The sequence below is a fragment of the Pan troglodytes genome, chromosome 4, assembly GCF_028858775.2.
Source record: "Pan troglodytes isolate AG18354 chromosome 4, NHGRI_mPanTro3-v2.0_pri, whole genome shotgun sequence".
Taxonomy (NCBI): Eukaryota; Metazoa; Chordata; class Mammalia; order Primates; family Hominidae; genus Pan; species Pan troglodytes.
Genome location: NC_072402.2, coordinates 2,129,549 through 2,147,641, shown reverse-complemented (window position 1 = coordinate 2,147,641; position 18,093 = coordinate 2,129,549). Strand labels below are relative to the sequence as shown.

The following is an 18,093-nucleotide window of genomic DNA, read 5'->3' as shown; positions in this document are numbered from 1 at the left end:
ACTTTGACAGATCTTAATTTTGTCAGCCTCCCAGTTGTCGTTATGGTGGTGTTGCTGAGGTCAGCGTCTTGTGATACTAATGCAGCTTCTCTGTGTGCTCAGTTCCTTCCTGTGTACAGCCCTTCTGAGGAGGAGAAGAGGAACCCCGCGCTGTATGCCAGCAACGTGCGGCGAGTCATGGCCGAGTAAGTGAGCAGCTCCTTCCCCCATCGCCGAGTCAGGGGTGTCTCCCAGAGTGCTGCTCTCTGTATATTTAAAATAGGCAACGGCGTTAGGAAAAGGCATTCTTCCAAAGTTCAGGAACCAGCTTCATGCATGTTGGTGAAGTGTGCTTGGCCTTGTGCTGTGCGTCCCTTGTTTCCTTCTGATGGCATTTCACCCTCTTTGACGTTTGGAAGATGCATGACTGGTTCTTCCAGACCTGCTTGCAGCCGTTGGTCACCCCAGGTCCTATGTTCCCTGTGCCCTAAATGAGCCAACGGGGCACTGGCCTGAGCCAACTTCACATCTGTGCGGCGGCCTCCACGCCTACCTTTGCTCATCTGCCTGTGTGATACTTACCAGTGCCCTTACTCTATCTCGCAGGGTGGAGTGGTGGTTGCACATTTAATCTTGTAAGGTGACTTGTGCTACTTACACAGTTGTCGTGCATGCAGTTAGGAAGAGGGAATGTCCTCGCTTCCCATGGTCCCAGGTCCCCTGCTTGCATGGCCAGCAGTGCTGTCGGCTCACAGGCCCTCCCTCTCTCCTTCCCTCGGTGTCGTCAGCTCACACGCCCTCCCCCTCTCCCTCCCTCGGTGTCGTCGGCTCACACGCCCTCCCCCTCTCCCTCCCTCGGTGTCGTCAGCTCACACGCCCTCCCCATCTCTTCCATCCCTCAGGGTCCCATTCCCCCCACACTTGTCCTTGCAACCAGGTCCTCCCACCTGGATTTACCCCACGTGAATGCCTCCCTAGTGCTTCCTCCTTCAAAGCCCTGTCCAGTAGAGCTAGAGCCTCCCCTCCACCGGGCGGCTGCCAGACCTGAGCTGCAGGAGCCACCTGGAAGCCACATCAGCCTCGGTCCACCCGCCCCACCCCCAGGCTCCTGCTGCAGCAGGTCGGGGCATGGCTGGGAACTCGCCTCTCCAGAGAGCCCAGAGGGGAACACAGCCACGGCCGGGCCCATCAGAGTGTGCCTGGCTCTGACCTCCGAGCCACTTTGTTCACACTCCGCTGACACCCTGAAGATTCAGCTGGGCGGCCCGTTCCCTCACGTTCCCATCCTCTCCCTCCCAAAGCATGTGTCCGAGGGTAGAAATGGGCCCGGCAGTCTCTGTCCCGCAAAGCTCCACTCAACCCCCACCACAGGCAGCTCTGAACAATACAAAAAGCTGAGTAGGCGCCGAGCCAGGGGAATGCATTCCCACCTCCAAGCCCAGCACCTGTGCTCCGGACTGCTGCCAATACTGGCTACTTTTGGGGACTTAGGAGGAAGAGAACAGATTTTACAGAGCTCAAGGAGAGATCACCTGTGGGCCTCACTGATTATTTTAGAACCCTCCATTTCAAACAGACTCCGAGGAACTTGTACCTTTTTTAGGGTATGAGAGTGCTGCCATTTCCATTGTAGTAATTCAGAATTCTCTTAAAACCCCACTCCAAATTACCAGGAGCCATGTTTCATCACATCAGGGCTGTTGGAGGGTCTGCCACCGTCAGCAAAACCCCCCACCAAGGAAAATGGGAGGGAGAAACAGCCTCGGAATCCTGGGCCTGGGCGGGGCCTGTGCAGCCCCACTCGGGGAGTGGAGATGGGAGGGAGAAGCAGCTTCAGACTCCTGGGCCTGGGCGGGGCCGTGCAGCCCCACTCGGGGAGTGGAGTTGATCATGAGCAGAGGGACCCTGGCAGCGCCTCCTCCCGGCTGGTTTCCCACTCCCGTAGTGGGTCCTAGGAGGCAGTGTTGGAAGCACGTTCTCCTCCCCTGCCCGCTGCAAGGATGGTGGCACCCCAGGGTGGCAGAGCGCACACATCCTTCCCCGACCTTGGTTTTCATCTGGGATGGGGCTGGCCTCTGAGTCATTTGGGGTTCTGAGTTGAATGGCACGTGTGCAGTGCTGGCCTGGAGAGAGGTGCCATCCAGGACGGGCCATCAGGAGAGGCCGGGGATGGCCCCAGGTGTGGCTGGTGGAGGTGGGTGGTTCTCCCAGCCAGGGCTCCTGGTCCCTGGCTCACCTGGAGTCACACGTGGCGGGGCCAGGACTGCTGTGAGCTTCACAGGCAGCCCCTCATTTGGGCCTTATCCTTTCCTGTGGATAGCCTGAGACTCTGCTGTTCCAAATGATGATGCCTAAGTTTGCCAAGGGGAACTTCAGCGGCTCTCAACTAGGACTAGAGAGGCACCGATTTCTCATCACCTGAGCACACACGGCACGGTCAGGGCAGCTCTGGGAGTGAGGGCACAGCCCGCCTCACTCTGCTTCATCCTGTGCTTCACAGACAGTTGCTTCACGTTTGTGGCAACCCTGTGTTGAGCAAGCCTATTAGCACCGTTTTCCAGCACCGTGAGCTCACTTTGGCGTCTCTGGGTCACATGTTGGTAATTCTCGCACCATGAGCTCACTTCGTGTCTCCATGTCACATGTTGGTCATTCTCACGCTGTTTCAAACTTTTTCACGGTTCTCACGTGATGGCAGTCTGTGTCATGACCTTTGGTGTGGCTGCCGTCATTGTTTCAGAGCACCCAGATGAGAGGTGAAGCTGATCGATGAATGTGTGACTGCCCCACCAACTGGCCCTTCCCCTGTCTCACTTCCTCTCCTCAGCCCTCCTCTCCCCTGAGCCATCGGCAGTTATTCTGGTGGGGCGGTGGGAACTGGCTGCCACGAGGCTGGGCTGACAGGGGTGCTGCCCTCCTTGTAGGGCCTTGGGTGTCTCCGTGACTGACTACACGTTCGAGGACTGCCAGCTGGCCCTGGCGGAAGGACAGCTCCGTCTCCCCGCTGACACTTGCCTTTTAGAATTTGCCAGGCTCGTGCGGGGCCTCGGGTGAGTACCTGGTTCTTCTTTGAGCATTAGCTAGAAGCCGTGATGCCAAGGTCTGGTGGGGGCTGCCTGGGGTTGCAGGGTGGGGAACTGAGGAGATAATTATTAATGATGTTTATTCTGGCTTTTTTCAAACATCAACTTAAGCCCACATAGTGTCTTTCAATCCCTTAATGCTGGCATCAGCTGTCTGTGTGGACGGCGCCCCAGGAGGGCCACCCTGTGTCCTGCCACATCTGCCCTGGGAAGGGAACGGGTCTCAGGGGCACAGGCACCTGGCTTGACACTTGGACAGAACGCATCTCGCACCTTCCAATTAGGAGAATGCCTTTTCTTGAAAACTAGCTTGCTGCTACTTCTGTCAATTTTAATATTTTGATGAGTCTTAGAAGTAAATCTAGTGTTAGCGTGCCGCCATTTTATTGAAAAAGAAAGCTTTCCCTCTTTTTTTGTCTAGGCTAAAACCAGAAAAGCTTGAAAAAGATCTGGACAGATACTCAGAAAGAGCCAGGATGAAGGGAGGAGAGAAGATAAGTATTGCGGAGTTTGCTGCCTCCCTGGAAGTCCCCGTCTCTGACTTGCTGGAAGACATGTTTTCACTGTTCGACGAGGTAGGGCCTGTCGCCTGCAGAGCGGGGTGTCGGCAAAACTTCCTGCTTTTTGAAGCATAAATTCTTCTCATTCTAATATAAATATATTTTCACACAAATTTGAAAGCAGAGAAGGAAAACCACCCATCACCACCCCACCCTATCATTTTGAGGTATTTCCTCCCATGCTTTTAAATACGTGTACACATTTGACGTTTAAATTACCCTTTACTGATGAATGTGCCTGTGGTTTGGGGTTTTTCAGTCTGATTACGGAGTCTAACAATATCAAACTGTGACACCCAGCCTGGGGTCTCCAAGGGACCCCCTGCAGGGCCCCTGCTCACCAGAGCTGCTCTTTGCGGCGTCAGAGTTTCTAATAACACGCCCGTCCTCTATGATCGGCTTAGAGGCTCCCCGCCAGCCTGTGGGTGTGGGAGGGCTTCCTCCTGGTGCAGCCGCCCACTCCCCTCCGCCCTCCGCACGTCATCCCCAGGTCCTCGTCGTAATTGATGAGGCATCCACAGTCACGCCAGGTGGCCCTGAACGTGGCGGGCAGCCTCGGGGTTTTAGGAAGGTGCGAGGCGGCACGCAGGGGCGGGACAGGCTGCCACGGCGAGCCACAGGTCAGCCAATCCTGGTCTTTTCTGGGTGTCAGTGCCACAGCATGGACACTTACACTGTGGTCCTGGAGGAGCTGGTGATACGCCAGGGTGTGTGTAGAAGGCTCCTTCAGCCATGACTGTCCCGTGACAGCGTGAGATGTCCCGTGTGACAGCACCATATATGCTTTGCACCAACACGGAGCAGCTGCAGTGCGGCCCTGGGTGGAACCCGGGCAGGCAGGAGGCCTCTCTGGCCAGAGAGCAGGTGAGGAGCACTCAGGACAGGGGGAGGACTCTGGCCAGAGAGCAGGAGGAGCAGGAGAGAGGAGAGAGGAGCACCCAGAGGCAAAGGAAGGACTCCCTGGTTGGAGAGAGCAAGAGAAGATGAGGAGCACCCAGGACAGGGGAAGGAGGCCCCCCTGCAAGTATGCAGAGTGTGAACCAAGGATCACAGCGTGTGGCTCAGGGCATTCTCCCACACGCACCAGAGGGGCCCCCAGCCACGGGCCCTCTGCTACAGGGCAGCTGGAAACAGTGTCTCAGATGTGAGTCCTGCCTGGTGTCCGTAAGGGGCCCCCAGCCACGGGCCCTCTGCTACGGGGCAGCTGCAAACAGCATCTCAGATGCGAGTCCCTCCTGGTGTCCCTGCTACATCTGCAGCTGCGTTTGCACTCAGGCGCTTTACCACAGTGTTGGAATTGAAACGCGAAATGGTGAATACTGGTTTCACAGGCAGCGTTCCGAGGTAACTTATGACACTGTGCGGTTAATGTTTTATTTTCTCCAATTTCAGATGCACATGATCTTATGAGATAGGAATATTCTCCATTTACACCCAGGACCTCAGACCCCCAGCCCGAGACCTTCCCAGAGCCAGGGACTTGCAGTCATTTCCACCTGCCAGACACCCAAGCCCCAGTCCCAGTACCCCATGCCTTGCAAGGGGTGTGGCGTAGCACAAAGAAAGCTATCAGTTCCCTCAGAAGACCCTCAGGGACCTGTGTGCGTCTCACCCCAGCACCTACAGCCTGTGGTTGACACAAGCGTAGAGGGGCAACTACTGGTCAAAGTCCTCCCTCTGCCCCTGGGTGCTCCTCACCCCCAGCTCTCTGAACAGGGAGTCCTCCCTCCACCCCTGGGTGCTCCTCACCCCCAGCTCTCTGAACAGGGAGTCCTCCCTCTGCCCCTGGGTGCTCCTCACCCCCAGCTCTCTGAACAGGGAGTCCTCCCTCCGCCCCTGGGTGCTCCTCACCTCGCCGCCTCCTGCTCTGACCAGAGTTCTCCCTCTGCCCTTGGGTGCTCCTCACCTGCTCTCTGGCCAGAGTCCTCCCCCATCCTGGGTGCTCATTATCTCCTGCTCTCTGATCAGGGAGTCCTTCTGCCCCGGGTGCTCCTCACCTCACTTCCTCCTGCTCTCTGACCAGAGCGTCCTCCCTCTGCCCCAGGTGCTCCTCACGTCCTCCTGCTCTCTGACTAGCGTCCTCTCTGCTCCTGAGTGCTCCTCACCTCCTGCTGTCTGGCCAGAGTCCTCCCCCTGTCCTGGGTGCTCCTCACCTCCTGCTCTCTGGCCAAAATCCTTCCCCTGCCCTGGGTGCTCCTCATCTTCTCTTGTTCTCTCCAACCAGGGAGTCCTTCCTTTGCCTCTGGGTGCTCCTCACCTCCTGCTCTCTGGCCAGAGTCCTCCCCCTGTCCTGAGTGCTTCTCACTTGCTGTCTGGCCAGAGTCCTCCCCCTATCCTGTGTGCTCCCCACCTTCTCTTGTTTTCTCCAACCTGGGAGCCCTCCCTCTACCCCTGGATGCTCCTGCTGCTCTCCTCCTGGAACCTCCTCCTGCTCTCTGACCAGGGAGTCCTCCCTCCACTCCTGGTTGCCCTTCATCTCCTGCTGTCTGACCAGAGAGTCCTCCCCCTGTCCAGGGTGCTCCTCACCTCCTCCCGCCCTGACCTGGGAGGTTCTTTCCTGTGGCCTGGGCACACCCTGCAGCCACGTGCAGACCGTCCCCATCATCATCAGAAGTGCAGACCCTGTCAGCCCCCACCTGTGCCTCTCACCACCCTTCTCACTCACATCAGCATGTCCCTGGAGACTCTGGGTGTGAGGAGTTACTGAGAATGGTCAGCGCGGGGCTGACTGGCTTCCACAGCTGGCCCGGGCTGCGTGTTTAGCTCCACATCACAGCTCCGGGTTCACCTTCTTTCTGCAGGATGAATGGGTTGCCATAAACAGACTAAATTCCTAGAGCCCAGAATCAGCCTTGGTGCTTAGGGGGTTTTCTCAAATGCAGGTCTTGGCAGGTGGCAGGCATTGCATCGCGTGTGCTTTGCTGAGGTGCTTCCTGTGGCAGCCTTGTGAACTTTGGGAAGTCACTGTAATGGCCCCAAGAAGTGTACACAGCACAGTGACCTTGGAGAACCCACTTGGTGGAATGTCCTTCCAAGATTCCCTTTTCACGTGGGCAGATGTTCCCGAGTGAGAGTGGGACTGGCCTTTAATTAACACCAGCACCCGTGGGAAACCCTGGCGTTTCTCCAGTGCCGAAGGCGGCCGAGCTGTGGCTGAGAGCGTCTCTCCCCACAGAGCGGCAGCGGCGAGGTGGACCTGCGAGAGTGTGTGGTTGCCCTGTCTGTCGTCTGCCGGCCGGCCCGGACCCTGGACACCATCCAGCTGGCTTTCAAGGTGAGTGCAGAGTTCACATGGGTTTGACTGGGGGACAGGGCGGTGCAGTCACGTCAGCACCATTGTTCATTTCTCTAGTTCCTTATAATATCAGTTAATTGATCATTTGCCCAACTGCTATTTTTACATAAGCTTTTTATGCTAGCTGTTGTTTGTAAAATGCCCAGAAAACTCCCAGATTTATTTCTTCCTGGATTAGCAATCCACACTCATCAGAAAGCATGGCTGAGGTTCTTCCTGGGTCCTGGGGCACCTGGGTGGGGCTGGTGGTGTCACACACCATCACACACTACAGGGCACCTAACACAGGGGCCACACACCTTGTCCTCTCTCCCCCTCAGACTGTGGACTGGTGAAGAAAGCATGGCTTAGGAGCTGCCCGCCTCAGCTGACCCCAGGGGCTACAACATGTCAGAGCCCAGTCATCACCACTGGGGGAGTCTGGGGTCCCAGCCCAGCTGCAGACTCCTGGGAAGCCCTCAGGACTTGCCTCACCGCAGGGAGTCGCTGCTCCCTGGGGGCTGAGTGGGGTCTGGGTCAGGCCTGGAGGGCGGGAGGCCAGGTAACCCTGAGGGTTTGGCCTGGCGTATTCTGAGGCTCCAGCAGCACCAATGTGGATTTCATCTGGGATAGAGCTGGGCCGGCTTTGCCTGTACAGAGGCACAACTTTACCAAGGCTTCTCACAGGGTGTGACTCACATTAGCCAGACTCTCAAGGGCCTGATGTGTGAGTCAAGAAGCCGCATGTCTCTCACTACTCCAAGAACTCCCTTCTCTTGCTTCTGATGCCAGCACACCCTCTCCATAGCAACACTGGGGAATGTCCCCACATGAAAAGGTGGCTTGTGGGGGTCTCCCCAGGCAGGATGAACTGGATGACCTCAACATTTGGCAGCTCTGTGTAAGAAAGCCTGACCTCCCTGCCTCCTCCAGGCCTGGGCAGCCTGCCTCCTAGGGTCCCTGATCTGAGCCAGGCCCTGTGTAAGAAAGCCTGACCTCCCTGCCTCCTCCAGGCCTGGGCAGCCTGCCTCCTAGGGTCCCTGATCTGAGCCAGGCCCTGTGTAAGAAAGCCTGACCTCCTCCGCCCCTCCAGGCCTGGGCAGCCTGCCTCCTAGGGCCCCTGATCTGAGCCAGGCCCTGTGGCCCTGCGGCCCCCGCTGGCCCAGCTTTCACTGTGCCCTGTTGTTGTTGTTTTTTAATTTTCGCGAGATGGAGTCTCGCTCTGTTGTCCAGGCTGGAGTGCAGTGGTGCAATCTTGGCTCACTGCAACCAACCTCTGCCTCCCAGGTTCAAGTGATTCTCGTGCCTCAGCCTCCCAAGTAGCTGGGATTACAGGCTCATGCCATGGCACCCAGCTAATTTTTGTAATTTTAGAAGAGACAGGGTTTTACCATGTTGGCCAGGCTGGTCTCAAACTCCTGGCCTCAAGTGATCCACCCACCTCAGCATCCCAAAGTGCTGGGATTACAGGCATGAGCCACCGCCCCCCGTTCTGCTGGCCCCACCAGCCCCTGCTCTAAAGCCACCGAGTATAATCTGGAACGAATGACGGCAGCGGTGGGGGTGGCAGTTGCCTTGTTTCTCAACATGAACAATGGGCTGTGGAGCCCGACCTTCCTCCTGCAGAGGCCCCACCTGCAGGTGGGCAGGGTAACTGGCTGTGGTAGGGTTGAGGACGCCCACTGGGGAGGACAGTGTGCACCGGGTCCCTGCTTGGGGTGGGGTACGTACCACTGGGAGGTCTTTCTCAGGTGAACCAGGCGATGGGTGAGGCCCAGGCTGCCCTACAGTGACCACCTGGGGGCAGGATGGGTGATCACTTCTCACAGGCTTCCAGGCCGCTGATGTGGCTGCGTCCCCACGGTGACACCAGGGTCCCGCCTCACCTCCACCCTCAGCAGCTCCGCCGTGATGGCACATGCCCTGCCTTCCTCCCACCTTCTTGCGGGCTGCTTCCCCATGTCCCTTTCTGCATCCTATACCTTTCATGGTGTCATCATTTCCTGAAGTCATGGGCATTGTGCTTTTCTGCTGCTCTGGGAGCCTGGCACATTTTGGGGGGACTGCATGTAGCAGGAAGGGCTTCCACGGAGCAGTCTCGTGTGAGAGAGCATGGCAAGTGCGCCAGCGTGCTGCTCTTGGGACATAGAGATCCAGGAAGCTGCCCCCCAGGCTGACTGTGGACACAGAACTCCTAGCACCTAGGACCCCAGAGGCATCCGCCGGTGCTCAAGACTTTCCAGATGTGCAACGTACCGATGTGCTTCATACGCCTTGAGGCCCCTTGTTTTTGTTCTTTTTCATTACTATTACTGTGTAAAACCTTAAGATGTGGTCCTGGTAAAACTTCCAGCGGCTCAGAGTGGACAGTGAGAACCTGAAGTCTGTTGCCCGTGGTAGCCTCAGTCCTACCTCTGCGTTTGCCGTGCAGCATCTACACGAGGCTCCGAGGATGAAAGTCTGCCTCTGCAGTTCTCATGTCCAAATGGACACAGATGTCAGGTCGTCCCCTCTGAAGCAGCCTGGCAACCACTAGGGGGCAGGAGGCACTGCTCTCTGGGGGCTGAGTGGGATCCAGTTCGGCCGAGGAGCTGGAGGCCGTGGCCCTGAAGCTTTGACCCGGCCTGTTCTGAGGCTCCAGCAGCACCAACGTGGATTTTGTCTGCAGATGTTTGATTCAGCAAATCTAAAAGCAGGAGAGAAACGTAGACCACAGAAGACAGGGTGGCCGCGTGCAGCAGCGCTGTGGGATGAGGCCCAGGGGAGGGAGAGTGGAGGGTGAGGATGGGGTCTCCAGAGCCTGGAGCAGACCCGGTCCATGGGGTAGAGGCAGAGCCCCGGGAAGAGGGTGTGAACCCTGGGACAGCTTGCCAGGCCAGAAGGCTGGAGGCGTCAGCGTTTCTTCCCTGAGCACCACAAGGAGGAGCCGGGCGAGGTGAAGGCGCAGCCCCTCCCTGAAGAGAGGGCGACCCCCCTCACATGCAGCCCACTTCTCGGAGGGTGGAGCAAACACTCACAAGATCACAGCGCACTGCGGCAGGAGAAGGGGACTCGGAGTCAGGGCGACGGCCCTGTCGGGAGCTCCAGGAACCATGGACCCCAGGCAGAGAGGGCGGCGGGGGATGGTGCAGCCCCAGGTAGACTCGGGGAAGAACCAGGTAGAAGAGCTGGCCCATCTGAGGGGGCAGGGAGGGCTCTGAGGGAGCCCAGGGGTTGGAGCGGAAGGACATGGGCGGCGTCGGGACCTCAGAGGAAAGTGCTGCCACAGAGCGCGTGGGCCAGGCTCGAGCCTCAAGGGCTGGGGCAGGACCCTGCACCCCACAGGGAGCCGAAGTGTTTCCGAGGAGGTAGAGGGACAAAGGGATGGGCAGGCCCTGATCAAGGGGTCTGGGGGATCCCCAGGTCACAGAGTCTGTGAAGCCAGGGAGGGGAGCGCCGTGGAGTTGTGGGGAGCGGGCGGCAGGCGCCTCGGCACTGGGCCCTGCACAGAGAGAGCCGGAGCCGCCGCTTCCACACCTGGAGCAGGAGGAAGAGAGGAGGCGTCACATGTGAAGCTCAGGAGAGAGCGCGGGTCCTGGTTCCCGCTCCCCGCTGGGGCCCTCCCGGCCCTGCCAGGTCCTTCTCATTTCTGCTCCTGATCTGCCCTGTCGATTTCTAACCATCAGGGCTTTTTCATGTTATTACTGATGCTTGTGAACACGTCTGCTGTAGCCTGCACTCACGGAGGCAGAGGGCCGTGGGGGAACTCTGCAGCCCAAGCTTGCGCCACGCCCGCCCGTGGCCCAGGCAGGACCCTTCCTCGGCCTCCCAGTGGCAGCCACAGGTGCTGGTTGGTTTGCTGAGCTATCACGGGTGGGGTGGGCAGCGTCTGAGTCCTTGCCCGAGAAGCATCTGCTGTGTGTCCACGGGGCAACTGGAGGGGCCAGATCCAAGGCACAGGGCCCTGCCGCATGGCTCCACATGGAAGTTCGAGTCCCCCGTGTCCAGCCGCCGGCCCTGCAGGTGCCCAGCAGCTCTGACAAAGCGGGGCAGGGCCGCTGGGGTGTCCCTGGACAGCGGGGCCTGGTGGGCAGGGGTGGAGGCCGCAAGGTGACACCCAGTTTGCCTTGCAGATGTACGGAGCGCAAGAGGACGGCAGCGTCGGCGAAGGTGACCTGTCCTGCATCCTCAAGACGGCCCTGGGGGTGGCAGAGCTCACCGTGACCGACCTATTCCGAGCCATTGACCAAGAGGAGAAGGGGAAGATCACATTCGGTGAGCCCGCAGGAGTGGGGTCGTCCTCGCGACCCTTGGGCGGGGGCTGGGCAGAGTGTGGGGCGAGTCTCCGTGGGAGCCCAGGACAGGAGTGGAGTCCCCGCCATGCCTCCATTCACCAGGCTGCCCTGTGTAACAAAGAAACCCCTGAGAAGGAAGGTTCTGGAGACCTGGCAGGGTTCGTAGGGAGCTTTCCAATCTGATTTGTTTTGGCGATTTATACAACCAAACTCCAAGCCCAGTTCCGAAGCTCTGAGCCTTCCATGGCCTCAGGCTGGGATTCAGGTGCCTGGAGGTGGGGGATACCCGCACCCAGCCCTCGAGGCCACTGGCTGTGGGCTTTGTCACTGCCAGCCGGGGTGTGGCTCACATCCCCCCTCTCCTGGGAGGGGTCTGTCAGGAGAGACGAGGAGGCGGGCGCTGCAGACCCCCGTGCTGCCCAGGGCGACTTCCTCCCGAGAAAACTCACCTGTCTGTGGACATCTGATGAAGTGACTGGTAACACGGCTGTTTCCAGAGCACGAGCTGTCGGTAATGGCGGTTGATATTTTTAAATTGCTGTGCAAAATCCGCAAACCCGAGCCCGGGGCGCCTCCCTCCCCTGCAGTGTGAATGAGCCACGCTGCATCCACCCGAGGCTCCCAGGGCTGCAGGCCCTGGCCTGGCTCATCCCAGTGGATGCCGCAATCCCCACCTGGAAGTGTGGTCTTAGAGCAAATGAGGAGACCCGCGAGAGAGCTGTGTGCACAGCGTCTGTGCGGGAGCCAGAGGCGGGAGTGCGGATGTGCGCACTCGTTTCAGTACTGAAAGCATGTATGTGTGCTTAGTTACCGTGTGTGTGCGTGCACGCATGTGTGCGCTTGTTTCAGTACTGAAAGTGCACGTGTGTTTAGTTACCGTGCGTGTGCATACGTGTGTGCACGCATGTGCGTGCTTTTAGTATTGAAAGTGTGCATGTGTTTAGTTACCGTGTGTGCACACGTTTGTGTACACATGTGCACGCTTGTTTCAGTATTGAACGCGTGCATGTGTGTTGTGTGTGTGCGTGCATGTGCATGCTTTCCATTTTGAAAGCGCACGTGTGTTTAGTTACCGTGTCTGTGCTCTTGTGCTTGTTTTGTGTGCATGTGTTTAGTACCGTGCGTGTGTGTGCGTGCACTTGTTTTGTGTGTGTGCATGGGCATGTGTGTTTAGTTGCTGTGTGCGTGTGCTTGTTTTGTGTGTGTGTGCATGCGTGTTTAGTTACCGTGTGAGCTTGTTTTGTGTGTGTGCATGTGTTTAGTTACCGTGCTTGTGTATGTGCATGCGTGTTTAGTTACCGTGTGTGTGCATGTGCTTGTTTTGTGTGTGTGCACGCATGTGTGTTTAGTTACCATGCATGTGTGTGCATGCGCTTGTTTGGGTGCGTGCGCATGTGTGTTTAGTTACTGTGTGCGCGTGCGCTTGTTTTGTGTGGTGCATGTGTGTTACTGTGTGTGCCTGCACTTGTTTTGTGTGTGTGTGTGCATGTGTGTAGTTACCATGTGTGTGCATGTGCTTGTTTTGTGTGTGCACGCATGTGTGTTTAGTTACGTGTGTGCATGCACTTTTGCGTGTACACGTATGTTTACTGTGTGCGCACACACTTGTGTATGTGCATGTGTGATTACCGTGTGTGCGCTTGTGTGTGTGTGCACATGTGTGTTTGGTTACCGTGTGTGTGCTTGTTTTGTGTGTGTGTGCGTGCATGTGTGTTTACCGTGTGTGTGTGCTCTTTTGTGTGTGTATGCACGCATGTGTGGTTACCGTGTGTGTGTGCTTGTTTTGTGTGTGTGTGCACATGTGTGTTTGGTTACCGTGTGTGTGTGTGTTTGCGTGTGTGCATGCGTGCGCTTGTTTCCATTTTGAAAGTGCGCAATGCTCCTTGGTGTGTTCGGGCTCTTTGATGTTTGTGGTGGGCACCGACCAGCTGCAGACAATTTCCAGTAACAACCATCCTTGGATTTCTCGCCGGGTGGCCCAGGTTCTGAGTGTTTCTGGAGCTGCCTAGCATGACCAGCCCCCTGCACCATCTTTCCAGCCCCGCCGGAAGCCTCCACGGCGCCATCAGTAGGAGCCCAGGGCGCTCACAGGAGAGCCAGGCACAGCGGCCAGGAAGTGCAGTCCGAGGCTCTGTGAGGACGGACCCCTGCCTACCGGGTCCCCCAGTGTGGACGAGGGCACCCCCTCAGAGTGCCAGATCACTGTCCAGACACTTGGTCTTGTCCCTGAGCCAGCTCCTCTGGTTACAGTGCCTCAGAAGTGCTAAGTCCCCAGGATATATCTGTCGAATTCAAAACCAGAAGCTTTCTGTAGGGTTTCCCAAAAGCAGGAGTAGCTAGGAGGACACCCAGATTACCCCGGTTGTCAGGGTGACTTCGTGCACTGCAAAGAAAGTAAGCGCAAGTTCCTCTCTCCACCCCGAAAGCATCCGTTTCACAGACGATTCTAACCCTCCCTGGAGGGCGTGAGGTGGACACCCACCAGGGCCCTGGGAAAAGAGCCTCCAAATCCTAGACATTTGCTCGTCCCCATTCCATAACCACAGGTGCCTTTGTCTTTCCAGCTGACTTCCACAGGTTTGCAGAAATGTACCCTGACTTCGCAGAGGAATACCTGTACCCGGATCAGACACATTTCGAAAGCTGTGCAGAGACCCCACCTGCGCCGATCCCAAACGGTTTCTGTGCCGATTTCAGCCCGGAAAACTCAGACGCTGGGCGGAAGCCTGTTCGCAAGAAGCTGGATTAGGACCCAGGGTTGCGGAGAGACGCGGCCTCTCCCGCGTGGACATCACCGCCGTGAGCCTCTTTGCGAGTGACCTCTGGGCTCCGCTCCTCACTCCTGCTGTACAGGCACTGTCTTCAGCCCGAGTTCCAGGGGCCTCGGGGGCTGTTTGTATCTTGTTCCTTTGTGAAGTCTGTTGCAGAACCGACGCTTACTGTGCGAGAATAGGAGGGCGCACACGCGGATCCCCCGCCTGGCCTGGACCCCGTGGGGTCAGGTCCCCTGCCGGGCGGGGGGCACCGGTGCCGCCCTGTGTTCTCCCACGGGGTCCTGGTTTCGAGTCTCTGTCACAGCCTCTTCCAGCAGCAGCGTGCACCGGGCGGGCCTCCGTGCACACTCAGCACACGCCTGCCACTCAGAGCGTGTGCTTGCGTGTCACTCTGGCACGAAACCTCTGTCTGCCTCTGTGGATCCACAGCCTGGCAGAGCCGTCACCTGATTTTTCAGTGTTTCTACCTGTGTGCTGGAGCTCATGAGTATTTTATAAACTCCATTTAGGTACTTCAGGAAACATGCAGCATTTTTTAAAAAATGAAAATTGTTTTTCTACTTCATTTTTCCTTTTAGAGTCAAAGGATATTTATTTATAGGCCTTTTTTTTTAAATATAGAATCTGAGGCTGTTTGGGCTTTGACTTAAGTTTCCATCAGGCCTCTCTCCAGCAGGTAATCCCTCTCCTTCCGTTGGGTCCCCTGGGGAGGTGTGAACTCAAGGATCTAGCCCCATACACTTTTTCTGCTTTTCTTAATCCTTTTCCAGTCCCCTCTTTTTTTATAAACGTTGGCAGTTTGATGTTTCTGTTTCGGCATAACGGAATCCACTTCACTGTAGCCTAAACTCCAGTCTGAGGTTGGATATTGTTCAAATGAGCAGGGCCCGAGCTGGAAGCTCAAGGCAGCCGCCGCCGTGCCGCTCCTCCGTTGCTCTCAGGCCAGGTCCCTGCTGGAAGCGGCTGCATCTTCCTCTCAGCCCTGGTTTCCATGGTGACTGGCGTGACGCAGCCACCTGAGTGTGGCTGACCTTCCTGCAGAGAGAGGAGCCGCAGTCTTTTGCCTGTGGAAGGAGACACTGGGCTGTGCGGTGCGGAGGGTGATGAGGATGTGTGGTGACAGCCGTGCGGACACCACTCCTCTCTGCAGCACTGCCTCCCAGCGCCAGGGTCACAGGCACATCCCACTGAGAGCGGGGGTCCTGCCCCATCTTAGAGTCAAAGGCAGAGGGGCTTCCAGGCCCTGGATGGGGTATTTTGGTGTCACCTGAAGTCCCTCTGACATCACCTTGTTTCATCATTTTTTATGACAGAATTAGAAACCCATCCTTCAAGCACAATAATCCTCACAGACTTGAGTTTGCTTCCTAAAGCAAAGGCTCCGGGTTTGTTTGGAAAATTTTTTTGATTTCTGAAATGAATTGATTTTTATATTTGGGGCATCTCTATAGAAAGTGACCACCAAGGCCAGTAAGTACAGGAAAAAATGTTTACTAACTTCCTCAGAGATTCGTGATACGCGTTTCTCCACTGACAGACATTTAAAAACAAACAACCTTCAGCTCCGTTTCAATCAATCACCTCGACTTGTTTCTAGCATGGACACTGCCAGCAGGACAGACAGGGATGGAGTAAACTGAAGTCAATTTCAGGGCTCTTGGCGTGTTGGACACAGAAGAAATCCTAGTGCAGCCTTTGGTAGCTAACAGTCACTGATTTTATAATTGGAGAATGCATAAAGATTCATTTTTCAAGGAGAAGAGCCTGCAAATGGCCAATGAAGGAGGTAAATAAACTAAGATATTCCGAGGGAAGGGACCCAGGCCGTCTCCCTTCCGCAGGTCTGCAGATGAAGGGTTTTTTGAATGAAATGCCACTGTGCATTTTCAGAAGAAAAATCTCTGATAAACAGACTTTGAATGGATGTTTGTTCCTCCTGATTCTCTTTTCTCTTTGTGGCGACTTAGAGTTGGCGGATATTCAGAACTGTGAATGTACATAGCGTTGAGTTAAATCCCTTGTGTGTGAGACAGGACGCAGCGGGCCCCTGGTGGCCTGGGAGCCAGATCCATGGGCAGGTGGGCATGGGCCCTGGCCTGCAGGGACCTGCTGGGGTGTGAGGGCAGAGGGAGGGTTGCCATGAAGGAACTTGGGATTTTCAATGGAATAAATAAAACATAAAGTCTTCTATACTTGGGAATGATGTTGTTTTGTGTGGTTCTTTATTAGAAAGACAACAGGCATTGTGAGGGGAGAGCCAGTCCAGATGAGATTTTCTTGGTGTGGTTCTAGCATGTTTGGAAAACACAAGAATTGAAATTCTGTAGAAGAAGCTGTCTTGGTGGCAAAGGGACGCTCTGGAGTGTTCCGGTATTTTGCGGACAGTAGCAGACATCTTACAGAGTTGAAACATGGATGGCTGTCTGCCTGCCTGGTGGGTTGACTTACGTAATTTCTCAATTTTAAGCACATGCACCTTAAGCATGTTTTGTCAAGCAAAGAGAAAAATGGATCTGGCATTTAGTCCTACTGAGTCAGTGAAAGGTTTGGAACTAGAGGTAAAAGACCGAGCTCACCTGTTACACTCTCCAAAACTGCACGTGAAGAATCAAGATTGTGTCTCCACCAGCGTCAAGGATGGAAGAAAACTTAAGGAGAAAAGCCTGCAAATGGCCAATCTGCAGGTGTTTCTCCTTTTTAATACTTTGAAAAACCAAGTTTCAAAGTTCACCATCCACCACCACTCATTTCCCTGTGTACAATTATGGGGGATACTGAGAGGGTGAAAAATGAATCATTAACGTTGTTCAGGAAGGTAAGTCTCAGACATGGGCTACCAGTGAGCTGTGCAGTCTGACCTCACTCAGTGAGAGAGAATGTGCACCAAAATGACATTATTTCAAGCAACAGCAATTTTTACTTCTTCATGCTTGTATGCATTTGCCATTTTTAATAAATGAATACTGCCGTTGAAATTGATTGAATGTGTCCAAGTTTTCAAGTAAAGCAAGGGTTAAAACAAAAGCTAGATCTGCACATCTCACATCAGCACTGGATGGGGCAGCTGCTGCTAAGACGCGGCTGGTGTGAGACCGAGAAGGAGGAGCGTCTGGCTGAGGTGCAGGCTGTGGGCAGGGTGGCCGTGCCCGGCGGGTGCACCCAGGGAGGTGCACAGCAGGGTAACTCCTGTGGTTTGCAGCACACGTGTTTGTCATCGAACATGCCTCTGCTTCTGTGTGTTCAGTTCTCCACTCAGCATTGGAGCCAGGAGAAATGAAGGTGGGACCCTCAGGGAAAAGCAAACCCACCCCCGGTGTTCACGCAAGAGTTGACACAGCTGCACCTGCTGCTGCCGTATGCTGATCCTAACCGGAAGCTGGCTGGGAGGAGAGGCCCCCTGGGCCATGAAGCAGAGCTCGGGAATGTGGGAAGTGGGGCTGAGGGCAAACGGGGTAGTGAAGGACCAGCACTGCCCACCCATAGCTGCTCTGTGTCCACAAGTAAGTCACACACTCACATCTTCCAACACAGTGCTGTACTCACACCACCCAACACAGGTGCTTTTACCTTCCCCAGAAACAGTAAAGACCCATGAGTCTTCCTCGCCACTAATGGTTTCTCTGGTACAGCCACAAACCCATCTGGACATTCTCTGACATGAAAAACTAAGTTTCAAAGTTCACCATCTACCATCACTAATATTGCCTGTGTAAAATAGTGGGGATGCTGAGAAGTGGAAAAAGGAGTAATCAATTAACAAATGACTTGCGTGCTCCCAGGCTCACGTGCATACACACATATGCACAACACATGTTCACATCCACACATGCTCACACAATGATACATGCTCACATGCACTCATGCTGAGGTTTACACATGTACACACATGCTCACATGCACTCATGCTGAGGCTTACACATGTACACACATGCTCACATGCACTCATGCTGAGGCTTACACATGTACACACATGCTCACATGCACTCATGCTGAGGCTTACACATGTACACACATGCTCATGAGCACATTCACATGCACACGTCTTCATAGACACATTCACATGCATGCACATGCTCACACTAATGCACACACACTTATATGCTCCCACACATGCTCACACACACACAGCAAGCAAAGAGGACAGCCTGC

General features: G+C 55.7%; 1 protein-coding gene across 2 annotated transcripts in view; it reads left to right on the top strand.

The window, feature by feature from the left end:
- LPCAT1 (lysophosphatidylcholine acyltransferase 1) overlaps nucleotides 1-16,144 on the top strand; it is a 65,453-nt gene extending 49,309 nt beyond the window's left edge. Inside the window, exons 9-14 of one of the 2 annotated variants that reach the window (XR_010157114.1) lie at nucleotides 103-185; nucleotides 2,904-3,029; nucleotides 3,484-3,637; nucleotides 6,505-6,896; nucleotides 11,009-11,150; nucleotides 13,735-16,144. Coding sequence is in view for 1 of the 2 variants with exons in the window: in XM_016952907.4 (XP_016808396.1) it covers nucleotides 103-185; nucleotides 2,904-3,029; nucleotides 3,484-3,637; nucleotides 6,798-6,896; nucleotides 11,009-11,150; nucleotides 13,735-13,919 (789 nt within the window). In the remaining variant the exon portion in view is untranslated. The remainder of the gene's footprint in view (nucleotides 1-102; nucleotides 186-2,903; nucleotides 3,030-3,483; nucleotides 3,638-6,504; nucleotides 6,897-11,008; nucleotides 11,151-13,734) is intronic. The other variant, XM_016952907.4, reaches the window with a different exon arrangement.
- Nucleotides 16,145-18,093: the final 1,949 nt, after the last annotated feature.